The 21,934-nt window shown below is 48.7% G+C and overlaps 1 protein-coding gene across 4 annotated transcripts; it reads right to left on the bottom strand.

The window, feature by feature from the left end:
* Positions 1 to 404: 404 nt before the first annotated feature.
* Positions 405 to 18,077, bottom strand: SALL4 (spalt like transcription factor 4). 4 transcript variants are annotated; one of them, XM_006044639.3, is made up of 4 exons: positions 17,783 to 18,077; positions 5,265 to 7,619; positions 4,149 to 4,429; positions 405 to 2,500 (listed from the first exon to the last, which is right to left on the bottom strand). In XM_006044639.3, the coding sequence occupies exons 1-4, from the start codon at positions 17,910 to 17,912 to the stop codon at positions 2,081 to 2,083; spliced, it is 3,186 nt and encodes a 1,061-aa protein (XP_006044701.1). In that variant the 5' UTR covers positions 17,913 to 18,077; the 3' UTR covers positions 405 to 2,080. The 4 variants fall into 4 exon arrangements, with proteins under 4 accessions (XP_006044701.1, XP_025119061.1, XP_044783445.1 ...); XM_025263276.2 differs by having other exon boundaries at positions 6,591 to 7,619; positions 17,783 to 18,060; XM_044927510.2 differs by lacking the exon at positions 17,783 to 18,077 and adding an exon at positions 15,552 to 17,110.
* Positions 18,078 to 21,934: the final 3,857 nt, after the last annotated feature.

The following is a 21,934-nucleotide window of genomic DNA, read 5'->3' as shown; positions in this document are numbered from 1 at the left end:
ATTTTTATGCCCATCTCATCTGGGACATAGTAAGTGTTCAATGCATTAGCCTTCTCATTTTGCTTGTTTGGTTCAGAAAGCTGAAGTGGCCTAGTTGTGCTCAAGTCACTTCAGTCGTGCCGCCTCTTTGCAACCCCATGGACTGTAGCCCGCCAGGCTCCTCTGCCCTTGGGGTTCTCCAGGCAAGGATACTGGAGTGGGTTGCCGTGCCCTCCTCCAGGGGATCTTCCTGACCCAGCGTGTCTCCTGCGCTGCGGGCAGATTCTTCACCACTGAGCCACTGCGGAAGCCCCTATCCTACTTAGTTGTGTGGAATTTCTCCCAAGGCAGCTGGAAATGATTGTCAGGAAAGGACTCTCAGGTGTGGAGCAGAAACTAACAGAAAAATTTACATACACGCCTGGTGGTGAAAAAAAAAGAACCATTCAAAATTTATTCTCCAACAGACAGACAGCATCAGCAGGTAAAAACTACAGGGGTTTCTCCGTAGATCATACATTCACAAGGCATTATTAAGCTTAACAAGTGAGAAAGCCTCTGGTCTATCTTCTGTAACAATATCCGCTTCACAGTGTAAACAGGCACTACCATTGTGTCACTTACAATTCCAGAAGGAAAGGCACAACTTGGCAAAACAAAACAAAAAAAACTTGGGGGGGGGGGGTGGATCCTAAAGTCAGGTGCAATTACCAAGAGACAAGACTTGACAAAAGCCACAATCCACTCTTCCAAACAGAGGGGCAAAGACTTCCCCACCTGAACATGTGGGCCTTTCTCCTTGCTTGTTAAATCTTCAAGAGGAACGCTTCATCGTCTGCTTAATATCACATATACACAAGGGGTTAGGGTTAGAAGAAGAAAAAAAAGAATCACAACATCATCTTGAACTTCCAGGTGCTCCCACCAATACATCAACTCTTAGGTTTATGATAGGGTCTAGGAACACTTCAGCGGTTATCCAATAGGAAAATAGAGACTATAGCTACAAAAATAACACACGAATGAGGTAGATAAATTAAAGCTTTCACATCCAGGACTCGCCTGTTCCAACTTGGTAGCCTTCATGCAATACTCAGAAGAAAAAAAAAAATCTTCATAATTACTCGGCATTAAGTCACAATCAAGGAAATGTTGGTACAAATTAGTATAAGAAGTTTTTAGTATATAATAAGAAAACATGCCCTTCCATGAGTTTGTTTCTTCAAGAATGGACACCGAGCTCTTCAACAGAGCAGGCACTGGTGAACTAAATTATATCACCTGAGATTCCCTGCTCAGGTGTTCACCTCTCCTGGTTTTAGGAAAAAGGTGGCATCTGGAAGGGTAGAGAGGACCTTGGCACTCTTGAGGCTCCAACTGAACTGTATTTAAATAAGCAGCAACACACACACTGACTCTCTAAGGACTAAAATCAGTCCACTTGAGGGCATCCTACTTAAGGTTCCAAGGTTGAAAAACACTTTGGAATTCTACAACCTTGGTTTTCAAAAAAAAAAAAAAAAGTACATTCAAAAAAACAAAAGAAAAATGGGTGCAGGGTTGGGAGAAAACGACAACAGGTCCCAAAACAGACGACAGACCATGTCCATTTACCCGCATACAGTCCCCGCAGAATAAGTATACAGCCGCCCCCCACCCCCGCCACTCCACCCCCAAGCAGGTGAAACAGGTGTCTTCTCCATGGTGGTTCAATACCTTCCAACTTGAAAGAGGTGACCATCTTTGGAAACAGTTACTCGAGGTTGTACAAAGGTTTTTATGTATATAGTTTGTTGCAAGTAACAAAACTACTTTGCAAGACCCGCTTTCTTCCAAAATTTAAAAAAATACTAGTATTTGTTTTAGTAAGAATTTTTTTTTTCCTCTCTTTTTTCTTTTTTTGCAAAGCAGCATAGCAACACTGTGATTGTAAGCCGTGCCTGAGGTTGTGGCCACAACTGTAAACGTTATTTGCACATCAGGAAGAAAACTGGAGGAGATGGGGGCCTTAAAAAAAAAAAAAAGAGAGAACAATAGAAGATACAGTTCTCTAGAGAGGTCACCGCGTGCACTGCTCCTCGGAGGTGCGTCCTCCTGCGGCTTAGCTGACTGCGATCTTGTTTTCTTCCAGGAGGTGCGGGAACTGGTGTTTGGGGACGTTGTCGGCCGTCCCTGGCTTCTCCACCTCGGCCCCGGCGGCGGACTGGGAGCCGTCGATCTTGGAGGCGGCCGTGTTATTCACCACGGAGCTAGCCCCCAGGGACACCGGGAGGGTGGGGATGCCACCACTCTGAATTACGGAGATCTCGTTGGTCTTCATGGCCAGACCACCGTTGAGCATGGTGGCGTACTGGTTCCACATGACGGGGTCCACGCTCACCGAAGGGGCCATGATTTCCTTGGGAAACATCTCGGGGACCCTCTTTCCGTCCGTTCCTAACAAAGCCATGGTGTTCTCGATGGCCAGCTTCCTGCCACGGCGTGCCGAGCTATTGTTGGCCCCGTGTGTCATGTAATGGACCTGTGGGAAGAGGGACAGAAAGGTTTCCACCCAAACAGAGGTTTTTTCGTGTGGGCCAATCAAAGTCAAGTCTGCCCAGGTTTGGTCCATCTAAACTTCTATTTTTAAAATTAGATTTCGGAGAATTCCTTGGTTATGGCTCCATGCTCCCACTGCAAGGGGCACAGGTTAAAACCCTGCATTGGGGAACTAGGATCTCACAAGCTGCAGAGAGCAGCCAAGAGAAAAATTAGATTTCATATTAAAAAATCCAGATTATCTATTCTCTGAGGGGGGGGTGGGAGCCGGGAACAATCAGACCATCTGGCAACAATGGACCCACATTCCTCCCTAGAGGCAGGCAAACAAAGTTGGGGACGCACACTCCGATCTTCCCCATCTATTCACGTGCACTTCTGTCAATGCTACTAGGTAGTATAGTGTTGTTTCAGAGTGCTAGGGTTACGAGGTGTTAACACACAAACCTACAGAGGTAACCAATGGTATGGAACCAAAGGCATGCAGACACTGAGCGCAGGTGAAATGAGAAAACAGGTGAGACCAGGAGCTTACATCAGTGTCAATGCCTGGTTACAACTGATTCTCTGCACGTATGCTAAGTCAATTCAGCTGTGTCCAACTCTTTGCGACCAACCCCATGGACTGTAGCCCTCCAGGCTCCTCTGTCCATGGGATTCTCCAGGCAAGAATACTGGAGTGGGTTGCTATGCCCTGCAGGGGATCTGCCTGACCCAGGGATCAAACCCACATCTCTTGTACGTTTCCTGCACAGGCAGGTGGGTTCTTTACCACTAGTGCCGCCTGAGAAGCCCATTTATTCTACAGGTGAGTAAAATTAAAATTCTACCACTGGGAGAAATTAGCAAAGTGTGTGAGCATCTCTGTGCAACTTCCCCCTTTGTGGGAACTGACCCGAATAAAAAATTTGAGTTATAAAAATTAATTTTTGGACAAAACAGACCCTGCCCTGATGGAGCTGACATCCTAGATACATAGTGTCAACAGGAGCAATCATTGCTGAGGAAAAAATAAGCCTAGCTGGGAAGGTTACACAAGCCACCAGGAACGAATGTTATTTCATCTACGGTGGCAAACAAGACAGGGACTCTTCTGAAGAGCAAAGATACTCTACTGCCTCCTGCTTCTTCAACCCACCCTCCTTTCTGCAATTATTTTCCCAGTTTGCCTTTTGAGTTTTCAAATCCCTTTTTTTAAATAAAAAGTTGAAGACCAGTCATCAAGTCTAAAAGCACAAGACAAACCCATACAGGATTTATCAATTTTGTATTACGAACATGACAATCACCGTCTATGTTTCCAGATCTGCAGGATTTTATGAAGGCAACTAACATCCCAACCTCAGAGACGCTGTAATGTGAGAAAGCCTGTTTCTTTTTTCTTTTTTTCACTGCACTGCAGAGCTGGCAGGATCTTAGTTCCCCAACCTGGGCTTGAACCTGGGGCCCAGCAGTGGAAGCACGCAGTCCTATCCATTATTCCTTTTTAAAAAATACTATATTTCAAGAGCCAGTTTTGAGACGGCACGATGTCATATCCCACTTGGCCCTGATGGAAGGATTCGTTAGGGATGAATGTCACTGCTTAACACTGAGCCCCCCACCCCCAGCGGAACCCTGAGGAGGCTTACCTTCAAGTTGCCTTTGGTGGTGAAAGCGCGCCCACAGATGTTGCACACAAAGGGCTTCTCACCGGTGTGAGTCCGCTCGTGGATCTGAAGCGCGCTGGCCGAGGAGAAGTTCTTCCCGCACCTCGTGCAGCCGTGCTGCTTGGCCTGTCGTCGGGGCTGGGCCGCCAACAGAGGCGTCATACCTGGGGACATGGTCGCGGGACCCACAAACCCACCGGGAACTTCAACTTTGACATAGGTTGGCTGGGCTCGGATAAATGTGGATGGAACACTGCTCCGACCTGCGCACAGGGAAAAGAGAAGAAAAAAAAAAAAACTTTATCATCACGTCATTCATTCATTCTTCAAACCAAGAAAGGAGTTTTGACCACCACTGCCCCACCGTTTTCGAGTCTGGAAACACCTTCCAGGAAGTTTACACCTTGGAGGCAGCTTTCTTCTTACTTAGCTACACAGAAAATGATGACTCCAAGACTTAAAAGAATTTTCCTATTGTGTGAGCCAAAAAATTCGTTCGGGTTTCCCCAAAACAGGAGGTGGAAAAGCCCGAACAGACTCTTTGGCCAACCCAATATTTTGGATTTTAAAAGGTAACGGCATCAGTAACGCATGCAACGCAGTTCCAAGTTCAATCCCCACATCAAGTTACCTTTAAAGTCTGCTCTGACACCATCTTTCTGATTCTACAATGGTGTCCCCTCATTAATGCCATCAACAGGCACCCCACAATTTAAAATAGGTTAGATTCTCTTTTCTCCCTCAAGAATTACCCATCTGTGACATTAGGGAGTGGGATCTCTGAATCAAGGAACTATGAATTATCTCACTGGTGTCCACTTGCTGAAATACTCTTCTAGGATAGCATTAACTCCAAAGAATCCCCGTGCGGCCACCACGGGCCTCCAACACAAAAATCAAAACCAAGCAAAGGAAACTGTCCATGCCCAATCTGCAAGAACTGTCCTAAGTAAAAGCATGTCAGGACTATGACAGAGGTGGTCACTAATTGCCCTACAGAGGAGCTAGTTCACTCTCCATCGGTCAAGGTCACCCCGGGTTTCTTCCAGATGACCTCGAGCCCAGAATGGACCTAAGTGAAATCCAAAGCTCTATCACCTTCCATCTCAGTGCGGCTGCTCTCGGAGCCGTCCCCTTTGCCGTCGGCGTCTGGAGACTTGGACTTGACGCTCTCCGCCTGGCTATGGGCCGGCGAGACCGCCTGGAAGGACGTGCTCTCCAGGACGTCTGGGCTTCGGCTGGCGCACTCGGGGTCGCCCATCACCGAGGAGGCGTCGTCATTGGTCAGGCCGTCACTCTCCACGGACCCGTTTTCTCGGCTGCCCTGCCGCTGCAGGACGAGCGCAGCGAGCCCCGCCTTCACCGGGGCGTCCAGCGAAGCCGCCGTGGCCAGCCCCGGGGTAGGGGACGCCGCGAGGACGCCGGCGAGGGGCCCGAGGACCCTCGAGGAGCTGCTGGGGGCGGCCTCCTGGGGGCAGGCTTCGTCTACGTCGATGGCTTCCATGACCCCATCGTGAGCGGGCGCGCCGGGGCTGCCATTCTCCCCGGCCGCCGAGGGCTCGGGGCCCGCGAACTCGCAGGGGCTCTCGGGCAGAGGCGTGTTGGGGATCTGGCCGCCCATGTGCATACGGATGTGCTGCTGCAGCAGAACCGCGTTGGTGAACTTCTTATGGCAGATCGGGCAGGAGTGCTGCGTCTTCAGCGACGCGCTGGTGCGGTGCACCCCCAGGTGCGTCTTCAGGTTGCCTTTGGTGGAGAAGGCGCGGCCGCAGACCTTGCACGGGAAAGGCCTCTCCCCGGTGTGCGTGCGGTAGTGCATCTTGAGTGAGCTCTGGCAGCTGAGGACGCGGTGGCAGATGAGACACTCGTTGGGGTCGGTGGTGGCCTTGTCTATGTTCTCCACCAGCCGCTGCAGCTTCAGGGTCTCCGACCCCGGCTCCGGCGGCCCACCCCCTGGGAAGCCTCCGACCCTGGGGGAGGGATGTGTCGGCCCCACCCCGGGCAGGATGGAGCCATCCTCGCTTTCCGGAGACGGCCCGGGATGCAGGTCGCTGGGCAACGGGCCCCCCGCGACGTCCTTGGGGTGAGGCCCCGAGGGGAGATTCTGAGCTAGCCCTACAACACTGGGGGTCCCCGCCGCGAGCGCGGGTTTACTGTCTAGGGAGAGCCCGGCTTCCTCGAGGGGGACGGGGCCGGCCAGCGCGAAGGGAAGGCCGCCGCCCACCGCCGTCTTGTCGTGGAAGTCGGCAAACAGCTGGGGGTTTGCCTTCACCTGGGGATGCCGGTGGAAGTGCACCTTGAGGTTGCCCTTGGTGGTGAAGCGGTGGCCGCACACGGAGCACACGAAGGGTCTCTCTCCGGTGTGGGAGCGGAGGTGGATCTGCAAGGAGCTATCAGTCCCAAAAGCCTTGCTACAGTACTTACACTTGTGCCGGCAGAGCGCCTCGTCCTTGAGTTTGACCTCCACCGGGGAGACGCTCGGTGGCTTCCCTTTGCCTTTCTTGGACGGGTCTAAGGCCACCGCGGAGAAGGGGCTCTGGAAGAGCACAGAGCCCTGGGCCTGGGGGAGCAGCGCCCCGGGGAGGCGCGACAGGACGCCGGGGAGCACCCGGGTGGCGTCCGGCTTCAGCGCGAAGGGCGGCAGCCCCGGGGAGGCGGAGCCGCCGGCGGAAGGGACGTTGGCGTGAGGTAGCTTGGCGGGCTTCAGGGCGTCCAGGGGCAGCCCGGCGCTCCCCGCCTTCTGGCTGAGCAGGGCCACGGCCGCCGACACCTGCTGCGACACGTGGCCCCCGAGCGTCTTCAGCGAGTCGGCCGCGTGCCCGGCGTGGAGGGCGTGCGAGGCCCACATGTTCACCTGTACCCGGATCTGCTCCGTGAGCTGAATCTGCTGCAGCTGCTGCTGCTGGAGGCACAGGATCTGCTCGAGCACCCAGGGCAGGCTGCCGGCGCCGGGTACGGGCGCCGGAGGCACATCGGCGCTGCGCTGGTTCACCGCCACCTTGGTGCCGCGCAGCGCCTGAAGCGTGACATTGGTGTTGGCCACCTTGCCTTTGGGTAAGTAGCTTATGTCCTGCGGCGCGGGCGGCAGGGCGGCCTCCGTCTTCAGATACAGGACGGACTCCGCCCCCGGCTTTTCCCTCAAGTCCCCGGGGGCCCCTCCACCGCTGCCATTGTCCCGGTGGCCCTCCCTCCGGCCCGGGCTCGGCGGCTGCGGGCTGAGCACAGTCCCTGACAAGTCTTCGGACGACATCGGCCCCTCACTGTCCTTCAAGATGAGCACGGGGGGCGTTTTAGTGCAATTTTTCTTGTGGTCCAAGAACTCAGAGAAGCTGAAGAACTCGGCACAGCATTTCTCGCATACGTGGGTCTCCTCCCTCCGGGGCCGTTTTATCCCTGCTCCGTCCCCATTCAGCTCGTCGCTGCCACCACCACCAAGATAGTTCATTGGAGCACCTGCGAGGAGAGGGAAGGAGGAGATGAGAATTCCACCCTAGGAAGGACACAGGGCGATCTCGGGGGGGGGGGGGGGGGGGGGCCCCACAACTCACAATTCAGAGGTCTTCATGATCTGTGTCCTAACAAGGAGAAGACCATGGAAGGGAATGAGGGTCTCAGGGAGCCAACCACTGGTGTAGTGGGTGGAATCATAACCCCCCCAAATATCCAATCCCAACCCGTTCCCCTGTGCATGTGGTCTTCTTGTTGGGGGTGGGGGGGGGGAGGCTCTGTACAACTGTAATTAGAGTGGACCCCAAGCCCAATGCCTGGTGTCCTTAAGGAGAAAAGAGACAGGAAAACTTCCCTGGTGGTCCAGTGGTTAAGAATCCACCTGCCAAGGGTGGGGACGCAGGTTCGACCCCTGGTCCAGGAAGATTCTACATGCCTCGAATCAATTAAAGCCCATGTGCCGCAACTACTGAGCCCATGGGCCTAGAGCCCATATTCTGCAACGAGAAACCACCACATAATGAGAGCCCTTGCATAGCAACTAGAGAAAGCCGGGATGCAGCAACAGGGACCCAGTGCAGCCAAAAATAAATAGAAATTAAAAAAAAAAAAAAAGACATGAGACAGAATAAGGCCACGTTAGGCCAAGGTAGGAGATACAAAGCTCTAAGGCAAGGATGCTGGACCCAACAGAAGGCAGCAAGCAGGCTGCGTGGGCCACACTCGCCTTGGAGCCTCCAAGAGAAAACGACCCTGCTGCTCCTCAGCTTCAGGGGTCCAGCCTCCAGAACAGTGCAAACAGACTTGTCTTGGGCAACCTAGTGTGTGCTCATTCACTAAGTCACATTCGACTCTTTGCGGCCCCATGGCTGTAGCCTGCCAGGCTCCTCTGTCTATGGAATTTTCCAGGCATGAATACTGGAGTGGGTTGCCATTTCCTTCTCCTGAGGCTCTTCCCGGCCCAGGGACTGAAGTCGGGTATCTTGCATCTCCTGCACTGGCCATCTAGTAATCTGTACCAACTTATTATTAAGGCAGTGCTGGGAAACTCAATATAATTTATTAAAATAATCCCCACGGAGCTCTCTGCCCCACCTCAGAGCTGGCTTACAAAAGCAAATGGATTTCATGTCGTTCATTAAAATGACATTGGAAGCCTGCTGTTCATCTCCACCCTGGGTCCATCAAAAAGTGAAACTGCAATAAATCACTCCTGCAGACAATGTGGGAACTCCACCTTCCCACCAGAGACACTGGAAGTTTAAAGGTGCCAAGAACTATGACGGTGGTACTAAATTCACCTAAAATACGGAGACCTAAATAAGACAAAGCCGATACCCGAGGAATGTTTTTTATGTGTGAGGGGGGAAAAAAAAACTGGAAAAAATAAAGGGAAAGATTGCACGTCCAAGAAAAAGACTTTACTGACCTTCCTGATTATGGAAAACCTGTAGAAATGCCTTAGCATGACATTAAAGGATTAACAAGTCATTAAACAAAGAAGCCCAAGAAAAGCAGGAAACGATGGAATGATAGAATTTCTTCCTCGCCCTCCATTTGCAGCCTCTACTACTGTTACATTAAATCAAACAACCTTCATAGTCTGGGCAGTTCCATTCCTGAAAATGATTGGTCCCTGGGTTTCTTTTGCCAATTGGATCCCATTTCCTTCACAGTGATCAGTCTGTACGTCAAAACACCTACTGGGCAGCCATGCTTCAGCCAGATGCCTAGGCCCTGGCGAGTGGAGACTCTGTAAGTGACTTGACTGTTTTCATTTCTTGGCTGTTCTGTTGTACGTACACCCTAACGGGAGAAGTCACAGAGGCACACCTCAGACACCGCAATCCCAGGTATGCTGAGCTAAATCACAGACTTTTGCATATGGATACAAAGATCCACCTAGGAAGAAGGGTATTTTTCACAAAAATGTTTACAGCCACAAAAAAAAGGGGGGGGGAATATAAATTTTGGTATACCCACAGTATGAAAACAATGTAGAATTTCCGTATGTTCTGAATTCGGAGACAGAAATTAGGTGGAAGTAGGTTACAGAATAGTATGCAACAAGTGACCATTTTTGTTTAAAACAAAAAAAACACACCTATTTGAAATGTACAAATGAATGGGGAAATGGCCAGGATGTCAGGAAGTATTCATTTATTTTTTAAGTAAAATAATCACTTTTTAAAAATAAATGAACCTATTTTGCCTCTTCTTGGGTGATTACATTTCCCAACACCATGGGTTTTGACTGAGGAGTCAGTCAACAATTTGGGGGAGGGATTGATCTTGATCTTGAAACAGTCTATTTCTCTTAAGAAAGATCTATAGTTTCCAACAGTTTCAAACACTGACTCTTTTAAATTTCCACAGCATAGCCTTAATAAATTGACTTAATCTTTGCTAATTTCAGACTAGGTAGTAATCAGAAGTTTAGCAAGGTGTGTGTGGGCTGGTGTGAGCCAAGGGAAAGAAAACACAAATTATGGTAATCTATCACCCACAGGTTTGATATGGTAGGTTTACCCCTCAGGATTCCTATTAAATGTGTACAATCATGACAGCGACCTAAGGTAGAGGCCTGGGTTCAGTAATGTGATTAGTAAGTGTTTGGGAGTGCTGGCTACGAGCCTGGCACCGTCCTAGGGTCTAGGCAAAGTGCAGACACTGTAGGTGTTCAGTGAACAGCCATTTCTTCACCTTGTCTATTTCCGTGGATTGGTTACCTGGGCAACTAGGGCTGCTGAAAATAAGACTTAACAGTCATTTAAAGCCTCACTCATTTTAACAACCCTTCTCACTTCCTACGCAGTGCAAGGCAGGGCTAGGGGTCTGATGATGCAAAGATGAGCAGCCTGGAAGTCCCCTACAGTCCAGACTAGAACCTCTAGGTGCCCCGTGGTCCACGCTACATCTCCATCCAATCCTATTAAACACCAGCCCCATTTATAGATGAGAAAAACAGACTCCGAGATGTGACTTTTACCCAAGACAACACAATAAAAAATGTAGTCATAGATAACTTTTGAGCACTTATTATGTACAGTTGTAATTTATATGTTATTAACAATTAACAAAAGAGACTATTACATTTAACAGAGGGGGAAACTGAGGCATGGGGCATTAACTTCCCCAAGGTGGTGAAGCTAAAGCCAGGCATGCACAGATCCTCCCTGTGAACACTCTTCATGCACTTCCTTCCTCTCCTACTGTTTCTTTTACTGAGATGGCAACTATCTTGCCTCTTGCAGAAACCCCTGGGGAGGACAGGAAAGCTTGAAGGGGCAGGTTGGGGTGGGGGCGGGACAGGGAGGGTTAAGACACAATCAGATCAGATCAGATCAGTCGTTCAGTCGTGTCCGACTCTTTGCGACCCCATGAATCGCAGCACACCAGGCCTCCCTGTCCATCACCAACTCCCGGAGTTCACTGAGACTCACGTCCATCGAGTCAGTGATGCCATCCAGCCATCTCATCCTCTGTCGTCCCCTTCTCCTCTTGCCCCCAATCCCTCCCAGCATCAGAGTCTTTTCCAATGAGTCAACTCTTCGCATGAGGTGGCCAAAGTACTGGAGTTTCAGCTTTAGCATCATTCCTTCCAAAGAAATCCCAGGACTGATCTTCAGAATGGACTGGTTGGATCTCCTTGCAGTCCAAGGGACTCTCAAGAGTCTTCTCCAACACCACAGTTCAAAAGCATCAATTACACCCCAGCTATGTCCATGGGGAACAGTAGGTAGGTACCACCTTCCTTCCAACTCCACAACTGCTCTAAAGCAACCAAATTCCCAAGAATCAAGTTAAAAGTATCCATCAGTTCCCAGAATCATTAAGACGGTGTATCTCCTGTGCGTCTGTCATGCGGCGCTTGTGGAGGTGTGTTAAGTGGCACCATCTTTCTGGAAGTGCAACTCTGGCAATTATGTGCCAAGAACTTTCCAAGGGAAACTAGGAAAGCTTCTCTTGGGAGGGAAATATACCAGCCAGGTAAATGCATAAATAGATACAACTTCTTCAGAGTACAATCCACCACCACCATGGTTATACTGCAATTCTTCCACCCAGCAACTCCCTTGGTAAGAATTTACTTTCTGTGATGCCGGGGTTCAGGGCTCATAGCAAGAAACAGCCCAAACTAAAATGGACACACCGGGGTTCACCAGCAAGATTCTGATGAAATAAATCAGGGTACAGAAAAAAGATGACTATTTTGTAGCTCTTTACTACAGGTGCTTGCTCTATAGGACAACCACTCAAGAGTGATTTAAAAAGGAGGAAAAAATGCACAGAACAGGCTGTACAGATAATGTGCTTCCCCCCTGCCATGTCTGGGAAGAGACATAAATATGTCCGTGGGAAACTTCTGAAATAAGAGTTGCTGAGGCTGGTCCCTGGCTTCTGGAGCACAGGCCTGGGGTAGAAGAGAAACTTCAAAATGTATACACTTTTGGCTTTTTTTTTTTTTAATTAGCATGTTACACCCCTCGTGTCTCAGCCATGCTACTTCTGGAAATCTCTAGCAAAGCCCGTGTACAAATGCCCATTCTGCTTGTTAAGCGCCAAAGCACAACTACGACCATCCCCCATATATTGCCACAGAGCACCCACTGCGGACTCTCACACCTTAAGTCATTTATCTTTGCAGCCACATAGACAAGCATCTGTGCTTCCAACGTGCAAGTGTGGAAATAGGCTCAGGAATAAATGACTCAAGGTGCTACACTGTTCACTAGAAAACACAAGAGCAGGGACTCTAGTCTTAAATACACTGAAAAAGGCACTAAAGTTAGCAGCCTCATTTATTACTGTTTCTGCTAGAACACTTCCTTTTTTTCATTTTACCCCTCTAGGAAAGCTTTTAAAGCATTTTTCCCCCTACTCTCCCCACCCCTCACCCCCAAAACTTTAATACCACAAACATACTGTATATCTGTTTATGTACTATGATCCTTTGGAAGACCACAAACCACTGTTAACACCCATTTTTTTTTTTTTGGCCAGGATGCACAGCGCACAGGATCTCAGGAACCTGTGCCTGGTGCAGTGGAAGCGCGAAGTCTTAACCACTGGAACACCGGGGAAGGCCCAAATATATGTTTTTGTCTCCCTCTCCCCCCCAGAAAAAGTTTTCACCCCCATGCAGACAATATTCTTTCAGTCGTGAACACGGAGCACACACCTCAACAGTATTTGCAGAGCCCGTGCCTATGTCGTCAACAGAAAGCAGGTATTTTCCTATGATGTTAATGCGGTTGTGTTACTGGAAATTCTGGTTACCTGAGTGACTGCTAGATCTTCTCTACTGTGTTCATAAAGCAGCACATATTACTGTATCACAAACATTTCCAATCATTTTTGCTCAGTGTATCTCAACGCGATTTATTTCCTTGGTATTTCTATGTATCTCACTGTACGCATTTCAATATTTCTGTTGGGGGAGGGAACTGTGGGAGGGAACGAAAAAGGTTAAGCTCCCTGCCCCAGAAGGACCCAGCAGTTCCCAAGAGTGATTTACAACCTGAATACCAGCTTGCAGGCACTGTATACACAGGCTCGCCTCTTCTGGAGCCTCCAAGCAATACTGGCAACATCCCACTCTGAGTCTTCAAACAGCAGGAGCTCTGTTTGCTGGTGCAGTAAAGTACTTCGACATCCAGACCACCATTGGCAAATACTGAAAGCGTATTTGCCCAAGAGTAAGAGGACTCTGTTATGAACAATCGCTGGGTATGCTTAAGTTAACCCTTCCCAAAAGGAAAAAGCAAAGTTCAGAGGGATTACAGCAACTAGATCTTCCATCCTTCCACCCCACCCCCCACTCCCGAATTTTAGGAATGTTATCTCTCAGCATCTAGTTATCCAATAAGTTGGAAGAATGCAGTAAACCCAGCAGGGGGCTTAGATTCAATCACTGCCAAATGGATAGAAAATACTCTTACTATTGTATAGCAAGAAAAGCTCATCTGCCAGAGGCCAATCAAATTCTGAAGCCTATGAAAATGCTTAAGAAACCAACCGTATATCTTGAGACAAGCATTATGCCTGAAGCTTATCTTTTTTTCCCTCCCATTCCTATATTAAAAGAACTACAATGAGTAGATTATCTAAAGTACTTAATATCTCTTACCCCACACCCCCACCAGCAGGATAACTGCTTACCAAAAAACAAAAGGAAACTGAGACATCCTTAAGAACCGAACCAGTTCAAAAAGTGTTTAAAATTAAACCAGTTTAATTTTACATCTGCATTCAGCAATCTGAGAAATGCCTTTAACTCAATTTGTAGGTGGCAAATTAGAGCTGTAATTAAGTTTCCATTTAATAAAGGTACAAAAAAAAAATTGTTCCGAACTGTCTTGGATCAAAATTCAAGTTTGCTGAAAAGGAGGAAGTAAAAAAATCAAAGTTTTTTGTGCTAACGTGTGCAAGCTCTGCTGTTTATGCTAGAGATAGATCCCACTTTGCCTCAACTGGAGCTCATCTTTTAAAAGGAAGTTGTTAACTTCATGCAGGCAGTTTTTGCTCTCTCCTTCCCCAGAACCCCTTAGAACAATACCTGACATGGACTCGAAATTTTAGGGGAAAAATGGATGGCAATGATTTGAGATGCAGTTCTCATCTGGATTTAGAGGCTTCTAAAGATGGTTTAGATGCTTTTTTAAACAATCAAAGGCACACAGGTAAAGGATGATGGAAAAGGATATCTTAAACTCTTTCCATCATTTTTTCCAAGGCAGTAAAGCCTGGAGCACCAAATGCAAACTGTTTAATTTCCAAATTGCCTCCTGGGACCCCTTATTCTAAAGCCTACAGCAGCCCGGCTCCTCCATCTGATAGAATAACTGACAGAAAATTCCATCCCATAACCAACTCCTCTAAAACCACGATAATCACAACTTCTTGGATTTAGAGCACGGCTCAAATCAAACAGAAAAAGGAAACTCTGGCAAGCCATTGCAACCAGGAGCTGAAGTTTAAACTGAGCAAAAACGGAAATCAAAGGTAATGTACGTGAGGTCTCCAGCCTGGTTGTGGGCTGCAGATAAAACTGCAGAATTATCCCAATTTGGCAGTTCAGCTGTCTTGACACAATTTTTTTAATTGTTATTTTGAATAAAATTAATTACCTATCACATTTCCAGCACACAGTGGGCCTTCTATAGTTGAAGCTATCTAAATAGGGTGTTTCATCTCCCTGGTACAGAGAAAGAACCCAGAAGCTCAGAAAGCAAAGCTTACGCAGCTGAAAGTCTTACAACCAGATTGGAATGCACACCTCACTCGTACACCTTACAAAAAACTTCATTTCATTTAAAAAAAGGAAGCATTAACTCTATCCCTCCCTCCCAAGATGGCTCCCTAACAGGAGGAAGGCTGAAGGGGCTTGAAGGATCAGCTAGCAGCGACTTGTGCAACTTCTTTTTAAAGGAACAAAAGAGGTTCGGGCAAGCTGTAGCCCTTCTCTTCTAGAAAGCCAGATGCAAACACAGAAACTTGGCCTGCAACACTCACCGAGGTTCCTGTCACCAAGATTTCCCTCTCCCTCAATTAAAACAGACTCCCAAATGTCCCATTCTGACTCCTTACCGCAGATGTAGGTCATTTCAGTTCAGAAACTGCGGCTAAGCGGTTATTTGAAATTGGGGAATCTTGATCGTTGATGGTTGTAATCCAGTTTAGCACAAAGGCCATTTGAACCTCTTTTGAAAAAAATGCTAATTTTTCTGTACATGGCCTGACTCCCCTGACCACCTGCAGATTTTTGGATCTAACAGATCGCCAAACTTCATTTTCCTCCCTCAAAAAGCACATTTAAATGGTCTCAAATTTGCTGTGCACTATAAGATCAGTCTAAACTGGATGTCTTTAATTATACGCAAACAAACAGGGGCTCAAACACAAAATGTATCCATTAAAATGGGAATGTACTACTACCTTCCGTTTCACGGCGGCAACTGGGGGCTCTGCAAACATATATTAGAATCGAAGAATTCTTTCCAAGAATGCTAAAGACTTGCCAAAGAAACTTCGGCACCGCCAGGGAGAGCGCAAAGAACTGACTGGTGTCCTGAGGAGCGCCCAGCCCAGAGCTCTTCAACCCCCGGCCTAGCGCGTCCCTCCCATCAGGTGGGAGCCGGTACCTGCGAGGGGACCCGCCTCTCAGCAGAGCGCGAGGTTCCCGACTGGGCCTCCAGGGGACGCCCGCGCGCAGCTCAGCGGCCACCGCAACCCCAGCGATCAATAGCAACTCCCCCTCCCCAATTGTGGAGGGAGCGCACGGCCAGGCTCGCGATCCTAAACAGCTCGGGTTAACTGGTGGCCGACTCCAGCTAGCGTTCATTTAAGAACGTCCCCTCGCCCCCCGTAACCAGCTCCCCCTAAGGTGCCGAATCCCACCAAAAAGCCGCACTAAGAGTGCGCCCACCCAAAACGAAGCGGGTAGGGGGAAGGGGAGGTCAGAGCAGGACCAGGGGAGGGGTCAGAGCCAGGAGCTCGCCCCTCCTTCCCGGGAGGAAGCGGGCGGGCGGAGGGTTAACCCTTTTGTTCCAGGTGGGCCAGGCAACGAAGCCTCTCCGTCCTCCCCCCCCACCCCCCTCCCAAGGCACAAAGAGAGGCCGCCCTCCTCCGACCTCCGGTGCGCGCTGCCCTGACCACTGGACGCCCCCAAAACCGCAGAGCCGCCCCTTTGGTCAAGCCGATCTCTTTAACTTACCCTGGAAAAAATTATTTGGGGGGTGGGGTGGGGATAGGGATTTACATTAATCTTATAGATTCAGAAAATGTATTCCATTCCCTCCCCGAAATAAAGGGTACGGTAACCAAAAAGTGGCGACGGCTCTTCCCCTCGTTGTAGTGGATTGGAGCGACTGGGGTCGCCGCGCGCACCCCCATCACCCGCTGGGAAATTAGAAAGCAGGCGGCGAGGGGAGCGAAGCCACCAACAAGGCCCGAGAGGAGCTTAAAGACGCCCCCTCCCCCCACGCGTACGCGAAAAACTTATCAGGCGACAATTTGGCGGGCCAGGGCGGAGGGGAGATAGTGAGAAAGCGACTCGCTCCTAAAGCCCCCGAGGTTAAATGATTAGGGAGAGAGGAGTCCGCTCGGCCGCTCCGACTGGGCTGGGGGTCCCGAACTCCTCCCGACCCCGGAGAGGCGCGGCGCGGAAGCGTGGGCCGGGTCAGCCCCCGGGAGCTCGCCCTGGCCGCGACCGCCCAGCCCTGGCGCGACCTCTCCCCTCCGGCCCCCAGGGCGCGCTTTTCGGAAAGCGGGGCGCGCCAGAAAAGCCACGCGCAACGCCAGGCGGGTGCACCCCAGCGGGACTGCAGAGCGCGCGCGACCCCCGCGCCCGGGGGCCCGCACCCCTCCCGCCGCCCGCGGTTATTTTTAGGAAGTCGGAAATCAAAGATGGCTGGAGGTCAGGCCCCGAAAGGTTAGGGCGAAGATCGGCAGGCGGCGTAGCCCCGGGAGAAAAGAGGGAAACCAAAAAAAGAAATTTTTGAAACGGAAAAGAAGGCAATCTTGTGCCCTCGTCCTCCACTTCTTCCGGCCCTCAGTCCCCTCCGCAGCGCGGGTGGCCCGCACCCCAGCTCCTGGGGGGTGGGGAGAGGTCGCGCCCCCTCCCCCTCACGGCACGGGAGGGGCGCGTGCAACAGATCGGCCTCCCCCGGGGGGTCTTCCAAAGGTGCGCCCCTTCCCCAGGCGCCTAGAAAAGCCCCCAACGGGTGAGGCAATAGAGTGGGGACCCCCGGGGTCTTTTCTTTTAAAAGCGGCGCCAGGGAGGGAGGAGGGGAGCCTAAGTTACAAGTGTGGGGGGGAGGTTACTAGTGAGGGGAGTGCAACCAATTAAGAGAGGGGCAGAGGACGAGGAGAAGGGGACCTCTCAGGAACGAGGGGCAGGCAGAGGCTCGGGGTCGATCCTACAGTAAGAGCGAGACCTGGGGGTGAAACTTCCACGAGAGAGAAGCGAGAAAATGTGTAAAATTAACGAGGGCGGGGGTGGGGGTGGGGAACCAGGCTGCCGGTTAGCCCCTGGAACTAAGCCCCCGGATCCAAGTTCCCGAATCTGCGGAGGGAGCCGCGGCCTCGCCAAAGCCCGCGCCTCCGAGGGGCGGGCGAGCGTCTGAGAAGCTGCCCGCCCGGGGCGCGCGCCCCCCAGCCCCACTCACCCGGCGCCCCCGCCGCCGGCGCCGCTGGGGCCGCATCTGCACACTCGGGGGCCGGCTGCTGCGGCTGCCGCTCGCCCTGATCCTCCTCCGAGTTGATGTGCTGGGGCTTCGCCTGCTTGCGCCTCGACATGGTGCGAGCATCGGGGCGCCTGGAGAGCCGCGGTTATTTGCCCACTCCGCCACAAATTCCTGGAGTTGGGAAATTTACCCCCCTTCGGCCGGAACGCGCATGTCCCAGTAATTATTATTATCAATAATGCATTGCGATTTATCATGAGCCCTGACAGCTGATTGGCCTGGGTCCAAGACCTCAGAGATCATTTAAATAAGCCCTCATTGATCAGGGAGGGGCGAGGCATTCTGGGCTTTGTAGTCCGGCCCTACAAGCGACAAAGGCGTGTTCATCTGGGCAGAGCAACTAATTAGCATTCGGGCTCAGATTGGCTGGGTGCTGGGCGAAATCCGAGGGGGGACCATCCTCGCTTCAGCTATCTGAGTTCTGGGAGAGAAAGAGAAAAATAATTGTGTACTTACTAAAAACTAGGAGTTTCCATAACAGTTTTGGAACAAGCGTATTTGGTAGTGTGCTCCAAAAATTACTTTTGTAAGGTTGATATCCGCGCAAGCTGGGGAGGAAGGTCTTTTCAGTGAAATATTTTGTCTCAATTTTTACCTCTAACAAAAAAATAAACAAAAAACCCTAAGATTTGACCCTTCTCCCCTCCCATCTCCTTTTTCATTGAAATGTTTAAATTGAGTTTTGAGATATCCGCAGAATGGCGGTATATTCAACCTTCCCCCCTCATCTCAACACTTAAAGTGGCCTTCAAATTTCCCAAATTTCAGAGTAGCCCCTCGCCATGATTTATTTCCTTTAAATGCTAAATAATAACCTCCAGGATTCATACTCACAAAGTCTGGGTTTTTTGTCACAGTGCAGATCTTGATTTTTTTTTTTTTTTAACTTTAAAATGACTGGATACTAAATATAGAAAAAGCAGATTAAAAACAAGTATAGTCAGAGATAATATCAAAACATGGAGAGGCTGAATTTTTTCCCCCACAAGCCATAAATGTCTGCTAACATCATTTTATAACTGAGACAATCCTCTCCCATGGATGAGCAATGGGCATTGTCAGAGAAACTGGGTGTTGCCAAACTAGCCATTATTTGGAATTTTTTGCTATACCAGCTTTACTGTCGAAAAGATGTGTATAGTTCAAAGTGATTGCCTCATCATGACATGGAGACGTCTGAAATCTTCTAAAATTGTGCATGTGTGTATAATATTCTATGTATAAAAAACTATAGTAAATTATGATGTATTTTATTCCATTAACTGCCTTGCATGATGTCAATAAATGTTGAATAAATGATGAAATATTCAGCCTTCTAAGTCTTTGATTCGGTGATTCCCTGGTACCTTTCTGCATGCGTCTTAATTTAGCACTGACTCCATGGTAAGGAACTATGCAATTATAAACCCTTCTTCCACATTTGTGCATTACATTTTCTTGATTAGTTATTCATCAGGTTCCCAGCTTGTAACAGTTTCTTGTAAGCTCATCGGGAATGCAAGCAAAATAGAATGCTAAGCTGATAAATATATTCACCTGCTTGTTTGGACAACCCAAGGCAGAAAATAAATCAGCTTGATCGTCTTTTTGATATTCATGGTCATCAATAAAAATTTACTGAAGGAAGTGAGGTTAACTTCCAGTTTTTGAGTCTTTGTTTGAATACTTGGAATTGTTTTAAGTTCCCTAAACCAGAAAAGATAGAATTACAGTCAACAGCCCAAGTTGGAAAGGTAAGAATTTGGTTTCATAATACATGGAAGCTGTTTAGCATTCTCATACTGAGTAAAAAAGCCAATTAACGCCTGCCTCGCTGACTAATCTGCTTATATTCCCAACACCTTTTCTGTGTAAGGTAGGCGATATAATTTACCAGTGTAAACGCATGTGCACAGAGGCTTACAGCTCGTGAAATATTAGTGGTTTAAGGAAAAGTTCATCTCACATGTAGGTGTTTATATTCACTTATTTTAGTTGGTGACAGTGAAAACATGATAGTCGGTTCTGCTCAGGACAAGGTAGTAAAAGTGTGCCTCCTGAGTCTCCAAGTGATGATAATGACAGTTGATTGAGGCCCTGGCATGGACCACAGACTTCGAGAGATGGACACTTCCTAGTTTTCTCTTCCAAGAGGGAGAGGCATTGTTGTGTCCATTTTGAAAATGAGGAAACTGAGGTTTAAGGACCCAAAGTAACATAATTAAGAAGCGGGTGAGCTCAATCCCTAAACCCAACTTCAAAATTCTTTTATCACACCCCGATGCCCATTATCCAGCTGTAGCTGAATATAGACAAGATAGCCAAACAAGAAAATATTGTGGTAAATGAAAACATGTTACATTAAGCCTGTCCTGAAAAATCCAGGGTCTGCAGAAATAACTTCTACAGGTAAAGTCAAAGAGAAGTTTTCCCCAAAGGAAAATCTTCCATGAATATTGAAAAGAAAGATTCAGTACACTTTTCAAATCTACCTCCAACTGATGAGCTGCGGCCAGCAGCTAGTAATCCAGAGGCGAAGTAAGACCTTAGAACAAAGCGGAGGGGGCTGAGTGGTGCGGCAGGCTAGTCGCTAAGCCAAGGTAATTTTTTGAGTATTTAATATTCCTTAAACAACCAAAAGATCTGCACGTGTGATAAGAGTCAGGGAAGAGAAAAAAAAAAGATCGTTGCACAGGATTAAACTTTGTAATGCCTTTTGTTAGATGACTGGGTTTGCGTATAATCAGGTTCTTCTCCCTGTTTGCCCCAGACAGAAATTGTCGGGACATTGACTTCTTTTATACCTTTCCATGAGCAGTCTATGAACACTGAGGCTTTATTGTGTTTAAGGGTATTTGGGATACATAATCCCATTTTATCATCTTTAAAATCCTTTTTTATTCCCATTTCACCAATGCCTCCTGGGTACTAACAGTTGTATGCTGAGCATATAAATTCAGGAACTTTCCAGTTAAAGGTATAGCTGTCTGTGGAACTCAAACCTTCCAGGTCCATGGAATCCTACCTCTGCTGTGTTCTGCAAGGAACTTTCTCCCCTCCTATTCCTTGCCTCTCTTCACCTGCCTATTTCTACTAAGCCCCCAGTCTCAGCTCGAATTTTTTTCCTAAAACCGGTATGTTCTCATCCAAATTAGAACAGTCTCGCCTGTTAGTCTAGATCTTTTAGAGGCCAGTTCTTTCCTTTTATAGCATAGTTCAAAATGGATAATTATAGATTGAATGGTATATGCATTTATGATTGGTTTTGCACAGTGCAGGCTCCACAAGAGCAGACACCTTCACCCCTGTGTCTCTAGCACAGCCATAGTAACAGAACATGGAAGTCACAGTCAGTGACTTTGGAGAAGGATTTTGGGAGGCTGAATATAAAACAGGGTATTAAAAGCCAATACCATTGATGGTGAAGCTGATGCTGAGGCTGAAACTCCAATACTTTGGCCACCTGATGCGAAGAACTGACTCACTGGAAAAGACCCTGATGCTGGGAAAGATTGAGGGCAGGAGAAGGGGACGACAGAGGATGAGATGGTTGGATGGCATCACCAACTCAATGGACATGAGTTTGAGCAAGCTCCAGGAGTTGGTGATGGACAGGGAGGCCTGGTGTGCTGCGGTCCATGGGGTCGTAAAGAGTCGGACACGACTGAGGGACTGAACTGAACTGACCAGTGATGGAAATGTACAATGTGCGACTGTCATGGTTTCTTAAAAAATCAAAATAGAATTACCATAGGATCCAGCATTTCCACTTTTGGGTATGTAACTGAAAGAACTGAAAGCCGGGATGTCAACAGAAGCCTGTTCGCCCGTATTCATACAAGCATTATTCACAGGAGCTAGAAGGCGGATGCAACCCAAGAGTCCATCAACAAGTTAATGGCTAAACAGACTGTGGTGTCTACATACAATGAAATATTATTCACCCTTAGAAATGAAAGGAACTCTGACTTGCTACAACCTGGATGAACCTTGAAGATATTACACCAAGGGAAATAAACCAGTCCCAAAAGGACAAATACGATTCCAGTTCTATGAGGTACCTAGAGAAGTCACATTCATGCAGACGGAAAGCAG

Source organism: Bubalus bubalis, chromosome 14, assembly GCF_019923935.1.
Source record: "Bubalus bubalis isolate 160015118507 breed Murrah chromosome 14, NDDB_SH_1, whole genome shotgun sequence".
NCBI lineage: Eukaryota > Metazoa > Chordata > Mammalia > Artiodactyla > Bovidae > Bubalus > Bubalus bubalis.
Note: the sequence above shows the minus strand (reverse complement) of the source record. Positions and strands in the feature narration are given on the sequence as shown.